General features: G+C 37.2%; 1 protein-coding gene across 3 annotated transcripts in view; it reads right to left on the bottom strand.

The window, feature by feature from the left end:
- Txnl1 (thioredoxin like 1) overlaps positions 1-16,290 on the bottom strand; it is a 31,624-nt gene extending 15,334 nt beyond the window's left edge. For 2 of the 3 annotated variants that reach the window (XR_012447022.1, XM_020186900.2), the window contains exons 1-3: positions 15,983-16,290; positions 5,416-5,512; positions 3,344-3,517 (exon numbers count right to left, since the gene is read on the bottom strand). Coding sequence is in view for 2 of the 3 variants with exons in the window: in XM_020186900.2 (XP_020042489.1) it covers positions 3,344-3,517; positions 5,416-5,512; positions 15,983-16,080 (369 nt within the window). In the remaining variant the exon portion in view is untranslated. The remainder of the gene's footprint in view (positions 1-3,343; positions 3,518-5,415; positions 5,513-15,982) is intronic. The other variant, XM_020186901.2, reaches the window with a different exon arrangement.
- Between the last annotated feature and the right edge of the window lie 4,577 nt (positions 16,291-20,867).

Below are 20,867 nucleotides of genomic sequence, written 5' to 3'. Positions count from 1 at the left end.
TCCCTAGAAGTGGTATTGATGATTCATATGGCAGATCTATGTTTAGTTTTTTAAGATGCCTCCATATTGTTTTCCATAACGGTTGTACTAGCTTACATTCCACCAGCAGTATATGAAGGTTCCTTTTTCCCTACATTCTCACCAACATTTGTTGTTGGTGGTGTACTTATATAAGCTATTCTAACAGGAGGGAGGTAGAATCTTAGTGTGGTTTGGATTTGCATTTCCTTTATGGCCAGGGATGTGTTTTTTTGGCCATTTGGACTTCTTCCTTTGAAAAAGTTCTGTTTAGTTCAGTTGCCCACTTCTTTATTGGTTCACTGATTGCTGGGGAGTTTAGTTTTTTGGGTTCCCTGCATATGCTAGTTATCAGTCCCTTGTCTGATATATAGCTAGCAAATATTTTCTCCCACTTTTTGGGTGGTCTCTTTAGTTTAGAGACCATTTCTTTTGTTGTGCAGAAGCTTTTTAATTTCATGTAGTCCCATTTGTCCATCCTTTCTCTTAGTTGCTAGGCTGCTGGAGTTCTACTGAGGAAGTCCTTGCCTATACCTACTGTTTCCAGAGTATTCCCTGTTCTTTCCTGTACTAACTGCAAGGTTTTGCATTTGATATTAAGGTCCTTAATCCACTTTGAGTTGATACTAGTATAGGGTGATAGCAATGGATCTAGTGTCAGTGTTCTGCAGGCAGATAACCACTTTTCCCAGCAACTTTTGTTGAAGAGGTTGCCTTTTCTCCATCATGTGTTTTTTTGTCCCTTTGTCAAAAATAAGGTAGGCATTGTGTGGATTCATATACAGGTCCTCTATTTTTTTCCACTGGTCTTCATGTCTGTTTTTTCTGCCAGTACCATGCTGTTTTTATTGCTACAGCTCTGTAGTATAGTTTGAAGTTGGGTATCGTGATAACCTCCAGCATTGCTCTTTTTGTTCAGTATTGCCTTGGCTATTCACAGAGACCTGCTTCTTCATTGGAATACCTAAACCCTAATCCTTAGGAAGCAGATTTGAGAATAGCTCTCCTGTCTCCATGCTTAGTTGCCTTTCAAATAAAACTGTTTTCCTTTTGCAAAAGTTATCATTTCAGAGATTATAAGTATGGTGTGCAATAGGCAAAACGGGCCTGGTTCAATAATTAACAACTCCAACGTAAACAACATATTCAGTACCTCCTAGTTGAATGTTATAACTTCAAATTACAGCTCATTTTAAGTAAATACTAAATTTATGTCCCTAGCTTAAAATAATGTCATTATTACATTACAAATACTTCGAGACCCCACCTCCCCCACATACATAAAGAATCTTTCATGTTTACCTGATTATAGTTTCTCCTTACTCAGTATAAATTTAAAGGACTTACAGAAAGGACTTGGTTAGCTCCATGACATAGTTATGCTTTAATTTATCTGATATACATTCTTTAATGTTAGCTGAGCTAACACTTTTTTTAAAATTCATTCTTTGATCTGCCAATATAGTAACTTTTATAACCAGAAAAATTAAATATTTTTACTATGCAGAATTTGCCAGTTTGCATAGACAAATGTGCCACCACGATACTACTTCTGAGTTTTGTTTCATCCTAACTCTCTAACTCTCAAAGTCTGTAGAGATGCTACATTATAACTATTCATATTGTGTAACTTCTAAACATTATTTTATTCTTTAAGTTCTTCAGCCTTTAAGTTGCTTAAACTTTAAACTCTAAAAAAACACATGATATTAAAATTTGACTCCAAAACAAAATACTAGATGAAAACATATAAATAATGCTAGAAAAGAGAGATAAATTTAAAAAAATAGAGAAAGCTACACAAAGTGAAAACAAAAGGAGTGCGGCATGTAACGATCACACGTTAAAATTCCCAAGTCATGTCTGGCATGTGGTGCACACCTGTAAATCCTAGCTACCTGCAGGCAAAGATCAAGAAGATTACAGTTCAAAAAATGATTCTGAATTAAAAGTTAGCAAAACACCTATCTGAATAAGTAAGCCCGGCATAGATGCATATCTGTAATCCTCGCTATACCATAAGCAAAGGGAACAGGACCCTAGTTCAAGGCTGGCCCACAGCAAAACTCTATATAAAAAATAGCTAAAGCAAAAAATGGCTAGAGGAGAGGCTAAAGTGGTAAATGGCCTTCCCATCAAGTTCAAGGAAAGCACTACTAAAAAAATAAGTAAAATAAAGTTCACTGGAGAACATCATTCTGAGTGAGGTTAGCCTGGCCCAAAAGACCAAAAATCGTATGTTCTCCCTCATATGCGGACATTAGATCAAGGGCAAACACAACAAGGGGACTGGACTTTGAGCACATGATAAAAGCGAGAACGTACATGGGAGGTGTGAGGATAGGTAAGACACCTAAAAAATTAGCTAGCATTTGTTGCCCTCAACACAGAGAAACTAAAGCAGATACCTTAAAAGCAACTGAGGTCAATAGGAGAAGGGGACCAGGAACTAGAGAAAAGGTTAGATCAAAAAGAATTAACCTAGAGGTAACGCACACGCACAGGAAATTAATGCGAGTCAACTTCCTGTATAGCTATCCTTATCTCAACTAGCAAAAATCCTTGTTCCTTCCTATTATTGCTTATACTCTCTCTTCAACAAAATTAGAGATAAGGGCAAAATAGTTTCTGCCAGGTATCAAGGGGGTTGGGGGGAGAGAGAGGGGGTGGAGTGGGTTGTAAGGGTGGGGGTGGGGGCAGGGGGGAGAAATGACCCAAGCATTGTATGCACATATGAATAATAAAACAATAAAAATTTTTTTAAAAATTTAAAAATATATAAATAAAGTTCACAAGTCATTTTACATAATCATCAAAAAGTAGAGCATTTTTCAATGCATATTTCTTCACTATTTGGGGAATTGTAAATAAGTTTTAGAATATGGCTATTTTAACAGTTCAAGAAAGTAGATTAAAAAACAAGTGACAAAACCCCAGTTCCGCGAAAAAAAAAAAAAAAATATATATATATATATATTAAAATTAAAAAAAAATAAGTGGCAAAGAAATTTAGCAGGAGAAACTTAGTACTATATGTATATACATAAATGTCAGTGAAACTCACTGTACACATATTAAAAACTAATAAATTTGTATTACAAATAAAAATTTTTTAAGAAAGAAATTTAGGAAGAAGTGGTTTATGATGTAAGCTTAAGGTTAATAGATACAGATGAAACTCAAAAGTCAACTTCAGTTTGAAAGTTCTTATTTGTAAGTATTCCAAATTAGTAAAAGATAAAACACATCATAGTTAATTTCATCTCAATGATGCAATAACAAATGTAAGCTACTGAATCATGACTTCACTTTTCTGTCTACATACATAGCCTTTTGGAATATCCGTGTCCTCATTGCTTCCAGGGTCATTTTCTAAGTGCTGCTTGATTTTTTCTTCTAATCCCACAGCATCTGCTCCTTGATATTGATCAATTCTCACTTTGTTTCGAAAAAACAAAAATGTAGGTGTTGCCGATATATTGTTGGTGGCAGCTGTTCCCTAGAATTGGCAAATTAAACAGTGTTTATGAATTAAATCTTAAACCGCTTTGAACATTCACTCTATGTCTTTATGGAAGTTTTAGATCATAAGCATAAACTAAAAACATGCAGAATAATGTTTTCCTAACTTATTTCAGAAAAAGCAGACTTATTCCTAGAAGTTCTCATTAGGGCATAGCTACATCATCCTTACACTTACCCACAATAAAGAACAGCCCCATTCTTTATTAAACACTTTATCCAATAGATCAGGCTTCTCATAATTACATAGTATGTATTTCTCAAAAGGAGCAATCAAAAAGAGTATTGATAAGTTAACATTAAACCATTGTTGCTAGGAAAAAGCACACATGTGAAAAGCAAACTAACCTACCCATAAAAAAGAAGCAATATTTTGTGCACTCAACCCTTACCCAATTTCTACTTTTATGGAAATTACTTTTTAAAAATTTTTTATTATTCATTTATTCACATGTGCATACACTGTTTTGGTTATTTCTCCCCCCTGCCTCCTTCCCCCACTTTCTCCCCCCCTCATTTCACAGAAATGACTTCTAATCTCTCATCAAATACACTGTGCAACAACTATCTTTCTAAACTGTGCCCTAGCTCCACCAATTTTATACTGAGTGGAACTTAATTAATAACAGCCATTATGTATTATAATCCAAACTTTTCATAACAAGTTTTAAAAAAAGAAAAACCCAGAATATGCAGCTCAAACAGTAGAATGCCTGCTTTGCAAACATGAAGCTGAGTTAAACCTTAGTTCCACCAAAAACAAAAACTCAGTAATGCAAATCTGTCACCTTACATATTCAAAGACTATGAAGAGGTACTGCTATATCATTTGAAGAAAAACAAAAAAAAAGCGCAGATAATCTATGAATGTTTTCCCTAAGCCTCAGAAGCGAAAAAGAAACCATGACTGATCTATTAAAACAATGTTATCCAAAATAAATATAATGCATGACACAATTTACAAGTTATGCATACAAACTGAAAATTGCTAATATCCACAATAAAAAAGTAAAACCAGGTAAAAATCAATACAAGTAATATATTTAGTGAATCCAATGTAAGCATTTTTGGCATAATCAAAAAGATCATGAAATATATTATTTCATAAATCTCCAAAATCTACTGTGTATCTTACCCTTTTTCAAGCATCTCAATTTGGACTTGCTATATTTCAAATGCTCAAAAACAACATGTAGCTAGTGGCTACCACATACAGCACAACTACAGAGGAAAGCACTTTCAGACTAGAAACACTGAACTGTGTACTCAAAATAAGGGCAATAATGCAGCCTATAAACCTGTTGCATAAGTAAATGAGACATAATTGGATAATGTAGGGCTTACACCAAATCCCAAACTACTATCTACAAAACAGTATTTATTCTAAAATTTTTCCCCATTTACAAATGCGGCAAAAACCAAAGTTATAACAAGCAAATATTAAGCCTCAGGCACAATTAAAAAAAAAAGTTATAGCACTTTCTTATTCAGAGCTAAAATATTATATTTAGTGTATGAAGGAATCATCTTTATTTCTATATAATGCCAATACAGCTATTCCACTAAGTCAACAAGGCAAACTGTAAATGTGCAAACGATAAACAAAGAAATATAAAACAGAGAATTGCCAGATGACCTTTGCTTTAACAATACTGTATTAATTTCACAGCAGAAAAGCATTTATATAAATCTGAAATAGTAACATGCTACCTTTCTTAACTAATATAGCCCAAATGACATTCGTAGTAATCATAGCATTCTCCTACCTCCAAGGAATAAGTACTATGTATATAAAGAGATAAATAATAGGTGACATTAATGTTGGATTTCAGATTGTTTCAAAAGTAAAAGAAAAAAAGGATTCTTCTTCCTTACCTGACACTGATGTACGTCTACTTCCAAGAAAACAGCCTGTGGATATTTATTACTCATAGAACTGAATGCTGGGGCAATCCTTAGACATGGTCCACACCTGTGACAAGAGGAGAAGAGACATTTAATAAAATAACATCAAAGACTATACTAATTTACACTTTAAAGCAGTTGTCAATTAAAACAAAGTAGCTGAGCACTGGGTTACACCTATAATTCTAGCTACTTGGGAGGCTGAGATCAGGAGGATAATCGTTCAAGGCCAGCAAATAGTTCACGAGACCCCATCTCCAAAATAACCAGAGCAAAAAATGGACTGGAGGGGTGGCTCAAGCAGTAGAGCACCTGCTGTGCAAGTACAAATCCCCGAGTTCAAAACCCATCCCACCAAATAAATAAACAGATAAAATAATAATAAACTGACACTGTTAGCATTAGACTCTCTAGTCTTTTCACATCAGATATTTATATATGCTTGTATTAATACCAGATTTTCTTAATGAGTATAGATAAGTCTCAGTTCTAATACTGTTCAGTGTTCCAGCTTTTTTCTCATGGATGGAAACTAATGGGAAAAAAATGGAGGGAAATGTTTATGAATTAGAGAAAACAGTGTTGTCAAGATATCAATTCTTGATTTGATTACAGTTAATGTAAAATTCCAAATTTAACAAATTTAAATTATAAAATTTATAAATACCAAAGATATCTCAAGCCATTTTGAGGTTCAGATCTGAAGAAATTTTATTACCAAATATTAAGAACTACTATAAAGCTTTACTAATTAAAAGTACTGGCATAGGTTGAGCAACACTAATTTGAAAAACCTAACTCCAAAATGTTCCTAAGTCTGCAAAATTGAAGCATTATATCAGCATTCAAAAAGCTTTGCAATTTGGAATATTTTGGATTTCAGAGTTTCAGGTTAGGGATACTCAACTAGTAAAGTCTAGGCAAATAATAGATAAAGGGACACTCAATCTGTATGAACTGACTCATGTAGAAAGAATGGTGGCCAAAGCTGGGCGCCAGTGGCTCATGCCTATAATCCTAGCTACTTAGGAGAAAGAGATCAGGAGGATAGCAGTTAGAAGCCAGCCCTAGGCAAAAAGATAGACCCTATCTCAAAAAAAAAAACAAAAAAAACCAAAAAAACAAAACAAAAACCCTTTGTAAAAAAGGGCTGGTGGAGTAGCTCAAGATGTAGGTCCTAAATTCAAACCCTAGTACCGAAAAACAAAAAAAAATGACCAGATGTATCCTAAGTACAACAACCTGATTTATGAAAAAGCTGACACAGTGGTACAGTGGAAAAATAGTAGTCTTTTCAATAAACAGTGCTGGATAAGTGAATATTCACAAAAGAAAAAAAATGAATCTTGACCTCCCCCCCCAACTACAGACCCAAGAAAACAATTGCAAAATAGACTGTAAATTTAAATGTAAACAGTAAAGAAAGGATAAGGATTTTAGGACAAATACAGAGAATACTGTATCTCTAATTTTGGAATATGCAAAGATTTATTACACAGAACACAAAATTGCTAAACAAAAGGAAAGGACTGTTGACATTTACTTGATAAACTGGAAGAAATCAAGATTAAAACCTTTTATTCATCAAAAAGTGCCACTAGAAGCACAGAGCAGTGGGAGGCAGAGATTGAAAGGACTGTGGTTCTAAGCCAGGCAGGGCAAAAAGTTTATGAGACCCCCTTTTCAACCAAAGGCTGGTCGCCATGACACACACCTGTCATTTGAGGAAGCACAAATAGGATTTGGGTACAGGCTGGCCTCAGCGAAAAGCAAGATATTATCTCAAAAATAACCAATGCAAAAAGGGCTGGTGGAGTGTCTCAACTGGTAGAGCACCTGACTAGCATGCTGGACGCCGTGAGTATGCCCCCTCCCTTTAAAAAAAGATGCCATTAGAATAATGAAAAGCAATTCACAGACAGGGAAAATATTTATAGAACATATCACAGAATGAATTTACCTCTAATATGTAAACACTTACAATTCACTAAGAACAAGACTAACACCCTAAAGAAAAAAACGGGTAAACTCTTGAAACTCTTGAACTTGACAAGTAAGTTATTCAAACAGTCAATAAAGATAAAGAAAAATGTGTTAAACTTCATTAGTCGGTAGAAAATCCAGGAAAATGCAAATTAAAACCACCTTCACCAAAACAGATTAAACAAGTAGTCAAGTACTAAGAATTTGGAGTGACTGAACTTGCATATACTGTTTGTGGCAGTACATATTGGAGTAACTATTTGGAGGGGTACAATATCTACTAAAGCTAGTAGACATATACCAACCTATGACCATTCTAGAAGTATACAGCCAATAGAAATGTTCACTTTAAGGCATATGAAAAATATTAATGATAGCAATTATTCCTAACAGGAAAAAACCATGAAACTACTAAGTTTTATCAACAATAGGATGGTTAAGTTAATTATTGTTGTTCATGTAATAGAATGACATAGAATGAAAATAACTGATGTCAAATCTCAAGCAAAAACACAGATGAATCTAACCTTCCCCCCAAAAATGAGGGAGAGCTCAAAAAACTAAGCCTCCCAAAAATAAATGACCCAATGAATAAATGGACAAAAGAAATGAACAGAGCTTTTTCAAAGGAAGAAAAGTCCAATGGCTAAAAAACATATGAAGAAATGCTCAACATCCATGGCCATAAAGGAAATGTAAATCCAAACCACACTAAGATTCTACCTCACTCCTGTTAGAATGAAGAACATAAACAACAAATGTTGATGAGGATGTGGGGAAAAAGGAACCCTCATACACTGCTGGTAGGAATGTAAATTAGTACAACCACTATGGAAAACAGTATGGAGGCTCCTCAAAAAACTAAAAATAGAACTACTATATGATCCAGAAACTCCACTCCTAGGGATATACCTGAAGGAATATAAGTCAGGTTACAACAAAGGCACCTGCACACCCATGTTTATTACATCATTATTCACAATAACTAAGCTATAGAAACAGCCAAGATGCTCCAATGAATGGATTAAGAAAATGTGGTATTTATATACAATGGAATTTTATTCAGTCACAAAGAAGAATGAAATTTTGTCATTTTCAGGTAAAGAGATGGAACTAAAGAACATCATTTTAAGGGAAGTTAGCCAGGTGCAGAAGGCAAAAGCTGCAAGTTTTCTCTCATGCGTGGACTACAGACCTAATACAAATACAGCAATACTATGAGAAACGGATCATGCTACAGGAGGTCACAGATGAGAGGGGGAGGGTACAAGATGGAAGTTAAGAAGGTGAGTATGATTGATGTACTCTCTATACAAGAATGAATACAGAATCCTTACATTAGTTCAAACCACTAAAAGAAAGGGACTAAGGTAAAAGAAGAAAAATAGAGATGAACGAAATCAGGCTATAATACATATAAACATGGAATTACCACAGGAAACTCCCTGTGTAGCTATCTAAACAACCAAAAATGTAATTTTTCTTCTTCTTCTCTTTTATACAATCGGAGGTGGAACAGGTCCTGCTGGATTATAGAGGGCTGGTACCAATGGGAAGGGGAGAGGGGGCGAAATGATGAAGAAGGGTGACTATGGTACAAATACTGTGTACACATGTATGTAAATGTAAAAATGATAAACTATTCCAAAAATGGGGATAAAGGACAATGGTAGAGGGAGGGTGAATTCAAGTACGATATATTTGATATATTGTAAGAGCTTCTGTAAATGCCACAATGTACCCCCACCCAGCACAATAAAAAGAGTATATTCTGTGAATCTCATTTAAATACAGTTCAAATCAAGAAAAACAAATGGTGTTATCAGAACAATGATGCCATCGTGAGATTTACAGGCAGGAAGGAGACTTCTGAAAGCTACTAATGTTTTGTCTGGAAGGTGATTACACAGTTGTGTTCAGTTTGTGAAAATTCACTGGATAACGCATTTATAATTCTGCACAATGCATGTCATATCTCAATAAAAGTTCAGAAAAATGAGAAAAATCTTGACTTTAGCAGACAGTAATGCTAGGAAAAGCAAGGTCTAAAGCTCAAAATGAAAACAAATGTTTAGCCTCAAGTTGTAACCAATTCTCCATTCTTAACATTTTTTAAACATTTTTATTGCATATGTTAGTTGTACAGGGAGTTTCATTGTGACATTTCCACATTTCATTCTTAACATTTTAATCAGCGTTTTTGTCCTGTGTCTCCCTGAAACCTCACATAAAGAAGCTAAGAAAATATGTATTAAATTCTTAAAATATTAAATGTAGTGCATCTGAAAGCTATGGCTCAGAAACCCATTTACTAAGAAATTGTGCAACTAAAACTAGTATGTTTTGAACTTTATACACGACAATATAAATTGGTACATCTCTTTTAAGAGCCACTGATTAGTTCATATCTATCCATTTTCAATGAACTCAACTCAAAACCCAACAATTCCACTTCTTTTAGTTATCCTATTTTAACACAATTTATTCCATTTCACAATCAAAGGTATAAAGAAGTTAAATGCGACATGTTTGTAACAGTAAAAATTAGAAAGAATCTAAATGGTAATCAATAGAAAAATTGACAATATAATCTTACCTGCATTTAAGTGTCACAAGTGACACAGGTATTTCTGCTATTATGCAATGTACCAATTCCTGAAAACTGATCTTCTGCACTAAATTAGAGGTTTTATGAGAAAAATAAGCTCAAGGCAAATCACTTGAAACTGTGTAACTAGATCACTAAGAAAAACAGTAGCAACTAAAACTCAGGAAATAAGCTATCCCAGCAGGTGGCTCAAACCTGGAGGCTGCCTTAGGGGATGTTTAAAATGAACAAAAACAGCCAAGTGGAAATGATACTTACAGGTGTTGTGACAGTGCAGATGAAGTGGAGATCTGAGCCACAGAGGCTGCCATTAAAGTAGGGACAGGAAGAAACGCAGCCCTGGGGAACAAGTGCTAGGTGCAGGCACTCATATTTAATTTTATTAACTTACACTTTCTTAAGATAAACCTGAAAGGGAAACTGCCTGTGTGACTGAGGGCTCATCTCCATCCAGAGTAAAGTTTTATTTCTATTTTGCTCTTCCCTATCTAGGAAAAGCCTCATATAAACAAATACAACCTCCATAGATGACACCACTTTTCTATTATCAATCATGCATGAGCTAAATGATGTTAAACACTGCTGGTTTCTGAACAGACTTTACCAAAACAATGTCACTATGCAAGTAACTTTTTCCTTTCGAGATTTTAACCTGATTTAGGTCCTTTGTTTAATTTTAGTAAGCTATCATGGATTGGAACTTTAGTCAAAAATAAAGTCAGAGTACAGCAATACAAATGTGTGTAATGGTACAGATATATACAGCAGTATACTTTCTTACTACAGTTATTCAAATAAACTGATTCATTACTTTAAGTGAGATGTTTGTCTTTCATAACATGAGCATCCAAGAGTAAATGGGCTGGAAAGGGGCTCAAGTGGTAGAGCACCTGCCTAGCAAGCATGGAGCCCTGAATTCAAACCCCAGTACAGGCAAAAAAAAAAAAAAGGCATTTCTTTAAAAAGCTGGCAGAATGGCTCAAGTGGTAGAGTGCTTTTCTAGCAAGCTTAAGGCCCTGAATTCAAATCCCAGTGCTGCAAAAAAAAAAAAAAAAAAAAAAGGCAGAAAAAACCTGTAGCCAGGTACCAGTGGCTCATGTCTGTGATCCTAAAGTTACTCAGGAGGCAGAGATCAGGAGAATCACGGTTTGAAGCTCACCCAGGCAAATAGTCCGAGAGACTCTATCTCAAAAACACCCATCACAAAAAAGGGCTGGTGTAGTGGCTCAAGTTCAAACCCCAGTGCCCCTTCCCCTCTCCCCCCAAAAAAGTAAATAAATTTCAGAGCTAGGGATATAGCAAGGTGGTACAGGGCTTAGCATGCACAAGGCCCTGGGTTCAATTTGGGTTCACCAAAAAAAAAATACACAATTTTCCATTATTAGCTGAGATCATGAACAAGCCACCTAATTTTTCTGTATAAAGACTAGATTTTTCAAAACCTCTCCCAGCTCTAAAATATTAATGACACAGTATGTCTTAAATTTCAGAATTATATTTTGTTGCAAAAGGGTCCAGAGACAGTCTCGTCAAGTTTTAAAAAAACTTAAGTTATTTTTCTAACCTCTTCTCTAACTGAATGTTTGTTTATTCCAATATATAAAATGGATATGTAAGAAGGATGTTAAGCTGTATTTTCTAAAAGAAAAAGAATACAGTAAACAAATCTCTAGCTTTCTACAATACCTAAAGAATCAAATCCACAAAACTAAAAATTTTAAATTGGCATAAGCTAACACAATTACCTTGTAAGAACTAAAGACCGCAAGTTATCACAGTAGCAGAGCCACTTGCATTTCTAAATCTAATCCAAGATCAGCTGTCTCTGAAAGCGCTATTAACAAAAAAATTATTTTATAGCCATAATATAAAATAAATTTTATTTCATGAACTTGCTAACTGTACTTCACAAGTTACTACAGGAGTCAGCGACCTATCTTTTGAGCAGTTACAACATATTACACAATTCACAAAACCTTTAAAGTCTTACTACCTCACTTAAGCTTTACAGCTCCCAAGAACAATGAAATACTGAGCTAGAATTTGATTCTAAACCCCAGCTCTTAACCACCACTCCAAAACCCCAAAACAACCTACAATGTCTTTTGTTGCTTTCATTTCTAAATTAATTGCCAAAGTCAAACGATTTACATAGCTCTTGAAAGAAAGCTACAGACTACAGCACTATGTGATTCCATTTTTATAAAGTTTAAATTCATGCAAAACTAATCTGTAGTGTTAGAACTCAAGAGAAACATTTTGGGGTTCTGGTAATGATCTATTTCCTGATCTAAGTGTTGGTTAGACAGCTGTGATCACTTGGAAAATTTGTCAAGCCATATCTTTACAAATTTGGATACATTTTTCTAAATGTTATGCTTTGAAAATAGTTTACTTTTTCAATTAGATAAAAACCCTTCAATTAAGAAGTTTACTCCAAGGCTTCAATATGGCATAGTCTTTCAGCTCCCTAATGTCATCTCTCTGATTCCTACAGACTACTGGGCTTGCTAACTTTGTATTTCAGTAGACTACCTCCAGTCTTCACCAATTTTGCAATATGTAGTTAATATATATAATTAATTAGTTTTGAACAGGTACCATATCCACTAGAACTCAACATCCTCATACACACTGACATCCTTCTTGACAGGGAACAGTGATGTCTAACCAATTACAAACCAAGACCTGCTTCAGGAAAACTGAGTATATGTTAAACCTTGTCTGCAAAAATGATACAGTGAGGTTTACTGCAATGACAAAAAGGTCATACAGTCTCTATTTCAAGACAAAAATCATTCCTAACATTTAGTGGAGAAAATGTATATTCTTTTAACAGTCTACCCATAAACTGAAACAACAAAACTGGCACTACTTAAATGTATGCAGGAATAGTTACAAAGTAACAATTTGGAGATACTTGTTTCAAAAGTCTTACCAGAATATATAATTCACACAGGTATCATTTCTCACTCTCTTAACAATACAGACAAGTTACATTTTATTCCCATCTGACAAGTAGGGAAAAAGAGTATCAGGGAGTGAAATGAATTGTCTAAGGGTTTAAGATTAGTTTGTAGGTAGAGCTGAAGTTAAATCATTGAAGGTAATATGTACTGAAAAATGAATTAAAAGCAGAGTCTAAAAGAGATTCTACTATACCAATGTCCACAAAAGGGTTATTCACAATAGCTAAAGTCAAAGAGAACCCAAGTGCCTATCTAAACAGATAAATGGATAAACAAAACATGGTATATACATACATGGGAATACTTTATGAAACCATAAAAATGAAATTTAATACATGCTACAACATGGATAACCATAATTATACTAAGAGAAAATGAATACACATTATGATTTCACTCACCTGTGGTGCCTAAAAGTAGCAACTTCCTAGAGACAGAAAGCAGAATAGAGGCTACCAGGGGAGGGAGCAGTACTGTACTGTTTAGTGGAACATAGTTTTGCCCTTCTGGAGAAGTGCAGATGGGGAGTTATTGTTATTATTTAATGGATACAGAATTTTTGTTTTGGATGATGAAAAAGTTCTAGGAAACAATGGAGATGGTAGCACAACACTGGGAATGTACTTACTACCAATAAATTGTATGCTTTAAAATTGCTAAAAGGATGCTGTGTTGCTGTGACACACCTGAAATCCCAGCACTCATAGGCTGAAGCAGGAGGATTGCTAGTTTGAGGCCAGCCTGAACTACATAGCATGACCCTGTCTTTTTAAAAACAAAACAAAAAGCTAAAATGGTCAATTTTATGTTTTATATATATATATATATATATGAAGAAAACTAATGGACAGCTGCTGAAGACAGTTGACGAGAACAATCTACATATTATTTTACTGAAATTAGTTTAGAATGAGGGTGGGTAAAGCATGGTGGTGAGAATAAAGAACATATCTTGAAATAGGGTTGGAAAGGAAATTTAAAAAAATAGGTGCTGGAGAAAATTATGCTCTCAGTCTAAAACAGGACATTAACTTTGCTCTAACAAGATTTGTTTTATCTGACAGAAGCTGTTTGGGCATCTAATACTGACACAGGTGTACAAAAATCTGAGGTTATACTGACAATGAGTTCAAAGAGGAACACATTAATCGTCAACATGTTAAATGAACATTTAAGGTAAATACAAACCTTATTCGATTTTTAAATGTAACCTAAATATTTTTAAAACTAAAAATATTCTCTAATTTCAAACATTTGTCTTCAATTTTTACCAAAAAAGAAACTTTCATTCTACTAAAATATTTTTTGAATATAAATCACAGTTCTTGATCAAGCAATGTCTACAATTATGCTTAAATGACACCACACTGCTAACAGAAGTGTTTCCTTAGCAGCAGTGTTTCTCCACTTTTGTCACTCAGATAAATAAACATTTATTACCCGATCATTTCTCCCTCTGGTATGGTAAGGGGGAAAATACAATTGAGGGACAAAACCTATAAAATCTCCAAATGACCAGAATTAGAAAAATGAACCAAAAGTGAAATTCCTTGTTGAAATCATCTGTTCTCTTTTCTTCTGTACACTAGACATTCGACAAATGTATAGGCAATCCCCTATTAATAAGATTATGGACATTACAAAACTGTTAAAGCTGAGAAGACACAGAATTCTGACATTCCTTTAGCCATGTCTTAATATATACGAAATCACCTAGCCTCTTCAATTTAGTAAATGTTAAAGTCCACATGTCATATTAAATCCAATGTACTGTCCCTTTCTGTGCATATGGTCCAAAAATGTGTCCTAACTTGCTTTATCTCTATCTGCATCCCTCCATCCCCTAAAACTACTTAATCCTAGTGCTACCATATACTCGTTTACTGAACCATGTGCTAGCCACTATTACTTTTTGTGACATTCAAAATATTACCTTGTATTTATACAGTTCCTTGGACAAGAAAGCATATTACATGAAGTGATACCGCGAGTACACTGGTCCCAACTAGTTTATGTGCAAACACTGTCAAGAAGGTCAAAGTAGAGACTTCTAAACCTTCCATCTGAGATACAAGAGGGAAGATCTGTAAAGATTGGCTGAATCTTGGTGTCCTCAATGCCTAGTTCCAACATGTCAATCTCACACGAGGACTTTATCATACTCAATATAAGAAGCTCCGTGACTTATAAATTTTGTTGAGATTAACTAAAGACAGTTAACATCTTTCAAGATCCCCCACATCGTAAACCATGAAATCAAAAACGCAATTCTGGCCAAACCCAGACGTCTGACCTGCCTTGTCTACCTGTGATGTAGCCGAACTGTAATCCGCATGCACGGAGGAGTCTCAGTGACAACCAGAGGAGGGACAAAAACGTTACGAACATTATGAAGCATCTTGAGCCAACATTACCTTAATTCAAAATGCGCGAGCCGAGCCTCGGGTCCACCCTCTACTCAAGATTAGTTGAAAAGACCCATCTGAATCTTTCAAAGGATTTAGAGAGATGAAGGTGGCGAAGAGAACCGAAGGGTTTGGGAAATTAAGATTTCAGAGTTGCTAAACTGCAAGTGACAGCTGGCTCTTCTCAAAGCTAGGGGCCGGCGCAATGGTGCCGGCGGTGGGAAGCCGGCCGCCCCCGCCCCCACCCCCACCCCACCCCCACTCCACCCCCACCCCACCCCCACGCCGAGCAGGGAGCGTCAGGATTCAAACGCGGCAGGCACGGAGGTCCTGTGCCGGGAAAGGGTCAGGGGTCCTCCGTGCCCACCCCGGAACCCCAGCCCTCGTGCACAAACGGAGGCGCCCACCCGAGAGCTGAGGCCTAATCCCAGCGGCGGCCTGGGGCTGCGGCCTCCGCCCGACATTCCGGGGCACGGAGCACAGACGGCGAGGGAACTGGGACCCGGAAAGAGTGAAAAAAGCAAAGCTTGGACTGACAGAGAATAGCCCGTGGGCCCCGGACTCGGCCTCACCCTCGCATGGTGAACTTGACCACCGCGAGTCTGGAGCCCGCGCCGCTCAGCTCCGGCTGGAAATCCGGATCGCTTCCGACCGGCTTCACTCCCACCATTCTCACAGACAGCCCGGCAGGGCGGCCGCGACGCCTTCGGCTTCAAAACTGAAGGAGAAGAAAGCGCGGGAGTGGAAAAGGAGAGGCTTAAGGAAGGCCGAGGCCTGGACCGAAGAGGTGGCGACCGCGGACTCTTCTCCCGGGGATCACAGTGCCGAGTCACGCCAGGGAGCGGAGCGGCCGAGGGGGCGGGGCCCGGAGGGGGAAGGGAGAGGTGAAGCGAAGGAAGGCGTGCGGCGCCCAGCAGACACCGCGCGGCGGGGCCGGCGGCGCGTGCGCCTCTGACGCCATTTCTGCGCCGTCCGTTTTGGCTCGCACCGCCCAATCCGAAAACGCGAAGAGCGGCCGCACCCTTGACGTAGGAGCCGCACGCTAGCTGAGTGGCGCAGGCGGAGACGTGAAGCCACGCGCGCAGACGCGGACTATTTTTAGTTCTCCAGACTCGAGGCTTTTTACCGAGGATTTGGCCGGGGTGGGACGGCGAGAGGGGAAGCTTCACTTTTTCTGGGGCTCGTGGCCGCTGCGTAAGCTCCTAAGACTCCTTCGGGAACCAGTTTGCAAGTGGTCTAGTCCTGTACTCGAGATAGGCCACTACGGACAAAACACACGCATCAGTACTAGTTACGAATCTAATTACATACGGGCGCTCTCTGTAGACTCAAATGTGCGCCTAAGTTGGGCCCTAAAGGATGAACACACCATCCGTCCTCTTGGGTCTAGTGAGATGCCCGCAACAGTTAAAAATAACATTTTGACAGACGACAATGGAGGCAAATTGCATGGGAGGTGGAGCAGGGTAAATACTGGAGATGTAACCGCGGAATGCATTCTTGAAAGAAGGCGTTACATAGCAAGAGATAACAAATAGTCCAGGCAAAGAGACGAGCAGGTGCAAATACATTCAGTTTTCATGTGGTGTTAGCGCAGTGTAATGACTTTAATAGAAAAATGCTCAGAATTTCCCATAATGAATCTTTGTGGTTATCTTGTGGGCATGGGCAAGTCATTAGCCCCTGAATCTCAGTTTCCTTGTCTGTGAGAACTGTAACAATTCTACCCAGTTTCTAGAAAGGATTTTATAGTGAATCATGAATGTAAAGAACTAAAACACAAGATACTCAAACACTGCATACTCAGTGAAAAGAAAAGCACAGACTTGTAGTCAGCTACAGATGTCATAACAAAATACCACAGAATGGGTGGCTTAAGCAACAGAAATTTAGTTGTCACAATCTGGAGACTCAGAGTCCAAAATAAAGACACCGGCAGGGTTGGTTTCTCCTGAGGCTTTTACCTTTGACTTCTGTATGGCTCACATGGGCCTTGACTCTATGTGCAAGTATGCACACAATGCTCATCTCATTTTATAAAGACAATAGTTCTGTTAGTTTAGGGCCCCATCCTGATAACCTAATTTGACCTTAATGATCTCCTCTCAAAGGCTTAGTTCCAAACACAATACAGCCATATTGGTGTTCAAGGCTTAACCTAAGAATTTTGGAGAATCCAATTCAGTCTAGAACAAATATTTTATTATTGTTATTAACTGTTCTGCCAGTTTTGCCTAAGAAGCAGAAAGCATCTAAAATAAGGAAACTACAGAAGATACGAAGAGGGAAACAAGCTTATGAAAGCAAGGGAACAATCTACAGAGTCCTGAGAAGCAACCCGAAACGGGGCATTATAAAAGTTAGATCTTAAAGGCATTTTATTTTGCATGTATCCTTCCAGATGTACTCTCAACCTTTCTCCACCCTGCTACTCTGCTCTAGGAAGCTGATCTTTGTGGACTGCATCAGCAGGATCCTTTGATAGAGCTTCTCGTTGGAGATTGGATGGTGGAAGAGAATGAGATGCAGTGATTCAGCCCTCTTCAGGCTTACCACAGCTGGCTGTGTCACCGTGACCAGTGTCTATGGATCCTGTCATGCCATTAACCTTCTTTGGGTTCCTGTAGCCACGTCTTTTCTTGTCTCTTCATGCCAGGGACTATCAATGACTTCCAACTATTAGTAACACTAGGGTACTGAGAAGCCCTGATCTGGCCACCTGGCCTGCTGATGGCTAGTGCAGACCTAATTAGAAAAGAGAATCATGAATTGGACACCTCACAATAACAGCAGAGATTGGGCCACTATAATCCCAGGCTGGTACCCATAGGAAGCAGAGGTGCCTGGAAGCAATGATTTTGAGATGGATTTTCCATTCTTATAGAACCACCTCTAACCATCTGGCATTAACATAAATCAGCTAAACGGCAACACTCAGAGCTTTCACTCTTCCATTACCAAGATTGGTCCTTTGGTTTTAAAAAGAACTACCACGTTTCTTCTCCCTTATTCTTACCCTCACAGAGCCTGTTATGCAGTGGATCAGGTATCTTTCATTACAGGTTTGTTAACACTAATTTTCTAAATTCTCCTTAATTACCAATTTTGATATCTTTTACCCTTTGTGACTCTGTTATGTAAAAATTTTAAAATGGTAGGCACCATTTGGAGGCTGGAAGATTAAATAGCCATCTGCATATAAATATATGAGAGGTGCCAGCACAGAGGTCATAATTGGTACCATGAAAGTAGATGTATAAATCAGGAAATATACAGAAAAGCAGAGGATTACAATAGAAGGACAACCACAAACAAGGAGTAAAATGAGAAGAGTCAGCAGATAAAGAGAGAGGTGGGAGGAAAATCAGAAAACTCAAAAGGTCAAAGACCAAACGAATAAGATTGAGAAACACTTGAATAGTTCAGTGAATTAATAGAATCAGCTCAACAACAACCATGACAAATTCTTTGGGACCTGAATCCTCAGAAGTTAAAGATGATTATTATGCATTCCTGACTTTGAGAATGCACACTCTCACAACAATCCAGAGATGCAAGCAGAGTGAAGGTTATTATCCCTCCTTCAGTGATGAAAAGATTGACATTCAGATACCTGTGCAATGGATTCAGACATACAATTAAATAGCTGCATAGCCCTATCTGGGTTGCACTAGGTATTATATAGAAACTTATTATCTATGTGTATGGAAATCTTTAGCAGATGTTACACCTAGGTGGTGCATTTTTAGGTGACTTTCTCTTACCTGTAATTTCTAAGTGTCTTCAATAATTACAAATTATATATATATATGTATAATAACAAAAGATTGAAGGCACAATCATTTTTATAATAATAAAAGAAACAAAATCCTTCACACTTATTGGGCCCCCTGTGTGGTTTAAATGTTTAATTTCTCTAAACATAAAAAATTATGTTTAAAATAAATTTTTGGTGGGTATAATTTTCCCAAAAGATTTTTTTGTTGAACTTCACATAAGTCATACTGAAAATATAACTTCCTGGGTTTTCTGTGAAATTGTGAAGAAAACCTGGCTGACTAAAAACTATCTGCAAGGATGAATTGTGCTTATTCTTAAACAGACGCAGAACACTCTAATTCCTGAGTAATACATTCTGAGATACCAGATAGACTGCACACACACACACTGACTCCTCCCCATTCCTTACTTGTGGGTCTTAAATGCCACGTTTCCCACGGAATTTAGGCTCAGCCTCAGAATCCACTCCATTGTACTTACTACCAGAGTCAAACTTACTTGCCGTTCCCACACTTTACTGTGACTATCATATCCTGAAATTCATAGTCCTCTCACTGTGGTGGGTTCTTTAAAATATAGGTTCCCAGTTTCATACCTAGAAATTCTAATTCAGAACAAATGAAGCCTGACCTGGGACTCTATATTTTAACAAGCACACAGTGTAATTCTGGTACAAAGAGTCCATATTTTCATTATGTGAGAATAACTTCTTTTATCATATACATAACATTTATACTGTTCTTAATATGTACAAGGTATTGTGATAGTTCTTTGAAACACCCCTCTTGCTGGGGCATGTGAGGAAAGATAATTTCTACAAAGACTAATAGTATGAGTTAAAATAACAGACATAATAAAAGTATAGATAACATACCATACCAGCTCAGAAAAAAGCGAGGCAATTCCCTGCTGGGACAAGCAGAGAAAGCTTTATGAAGGGACATATTCTCATAGGTCATATAAACATAGCAAAGAAATACATAAACTTACCTTCACACAAGGGACTCCTGACTGTCAACTCATCAAGGAAATAATTTGCTTCAGACTCATTCATTCTTATCAGGTCCAACCAGTCACTAGAGAAAGACCTTCAGTCATGGCTCAGTCCTATCATGGGTTCACTTTGGTAATTTAGCAAGTAGCGTGCTAAAAATATGTCATACATGTCTATCTTTCCAATAGTCCTTTGCACATAGTAGGTACAAAAATAAATATTGGTTGAATAAATGAATGATGGAGGAAGCATAATAAGTAACAATATCAGTCCACAAAATAAGGTGTCCAAGAAGTGTTACTTTGTTTTCTATAACTCAATTTTTCTTTGACTAAATCCCCACTCTCTTGCTACATTAGAGCAAATGGACTGCAGAATCTTTAGGATCACTGTCTCCTCCTATAGCACACTAAAGAAGTTCACTGACATTTCGAAGAGTCATTGGGAGTATTTCTCAGACCTGTAAAAATATGTTTTTTCTCCTGAAATTTGTATCTGAGGTTCAGAAATCCATTAAATTGCCTCGAGTTTCTATTAAGAAGACCAGAGGTTTAGAAATATATTTCAGAACATCTCTGCCTCTGAAAAAAAAGTGCTTTGTTTTTTTTTTTTTTTCAGTACTGGGGTTTGAATTCAGGGCCCACATCTTAAGCCACTCCACCAGCCCTTTTTTGTGAGGAGTT

Source organism: Castor canadensis, chromosome 4, assembly GCF_047511655.1.
Source record: "Castor canadensis chromosome 4, mCasCan1.hap1v2, whole genome shotgun sequence".
NCBI classification, from domain to species: domain Eukaryota; kingdom Metazoa; phylum Chordata; class Mammalia; order Rodentia; family Castoridae; genus Castor; species Castor canadensis.
The sequence above is the reverse complement of the archived record's forward strand: the minus strand, read 5'-3'. Positions and strand labels throughout refer to the sequence as shown.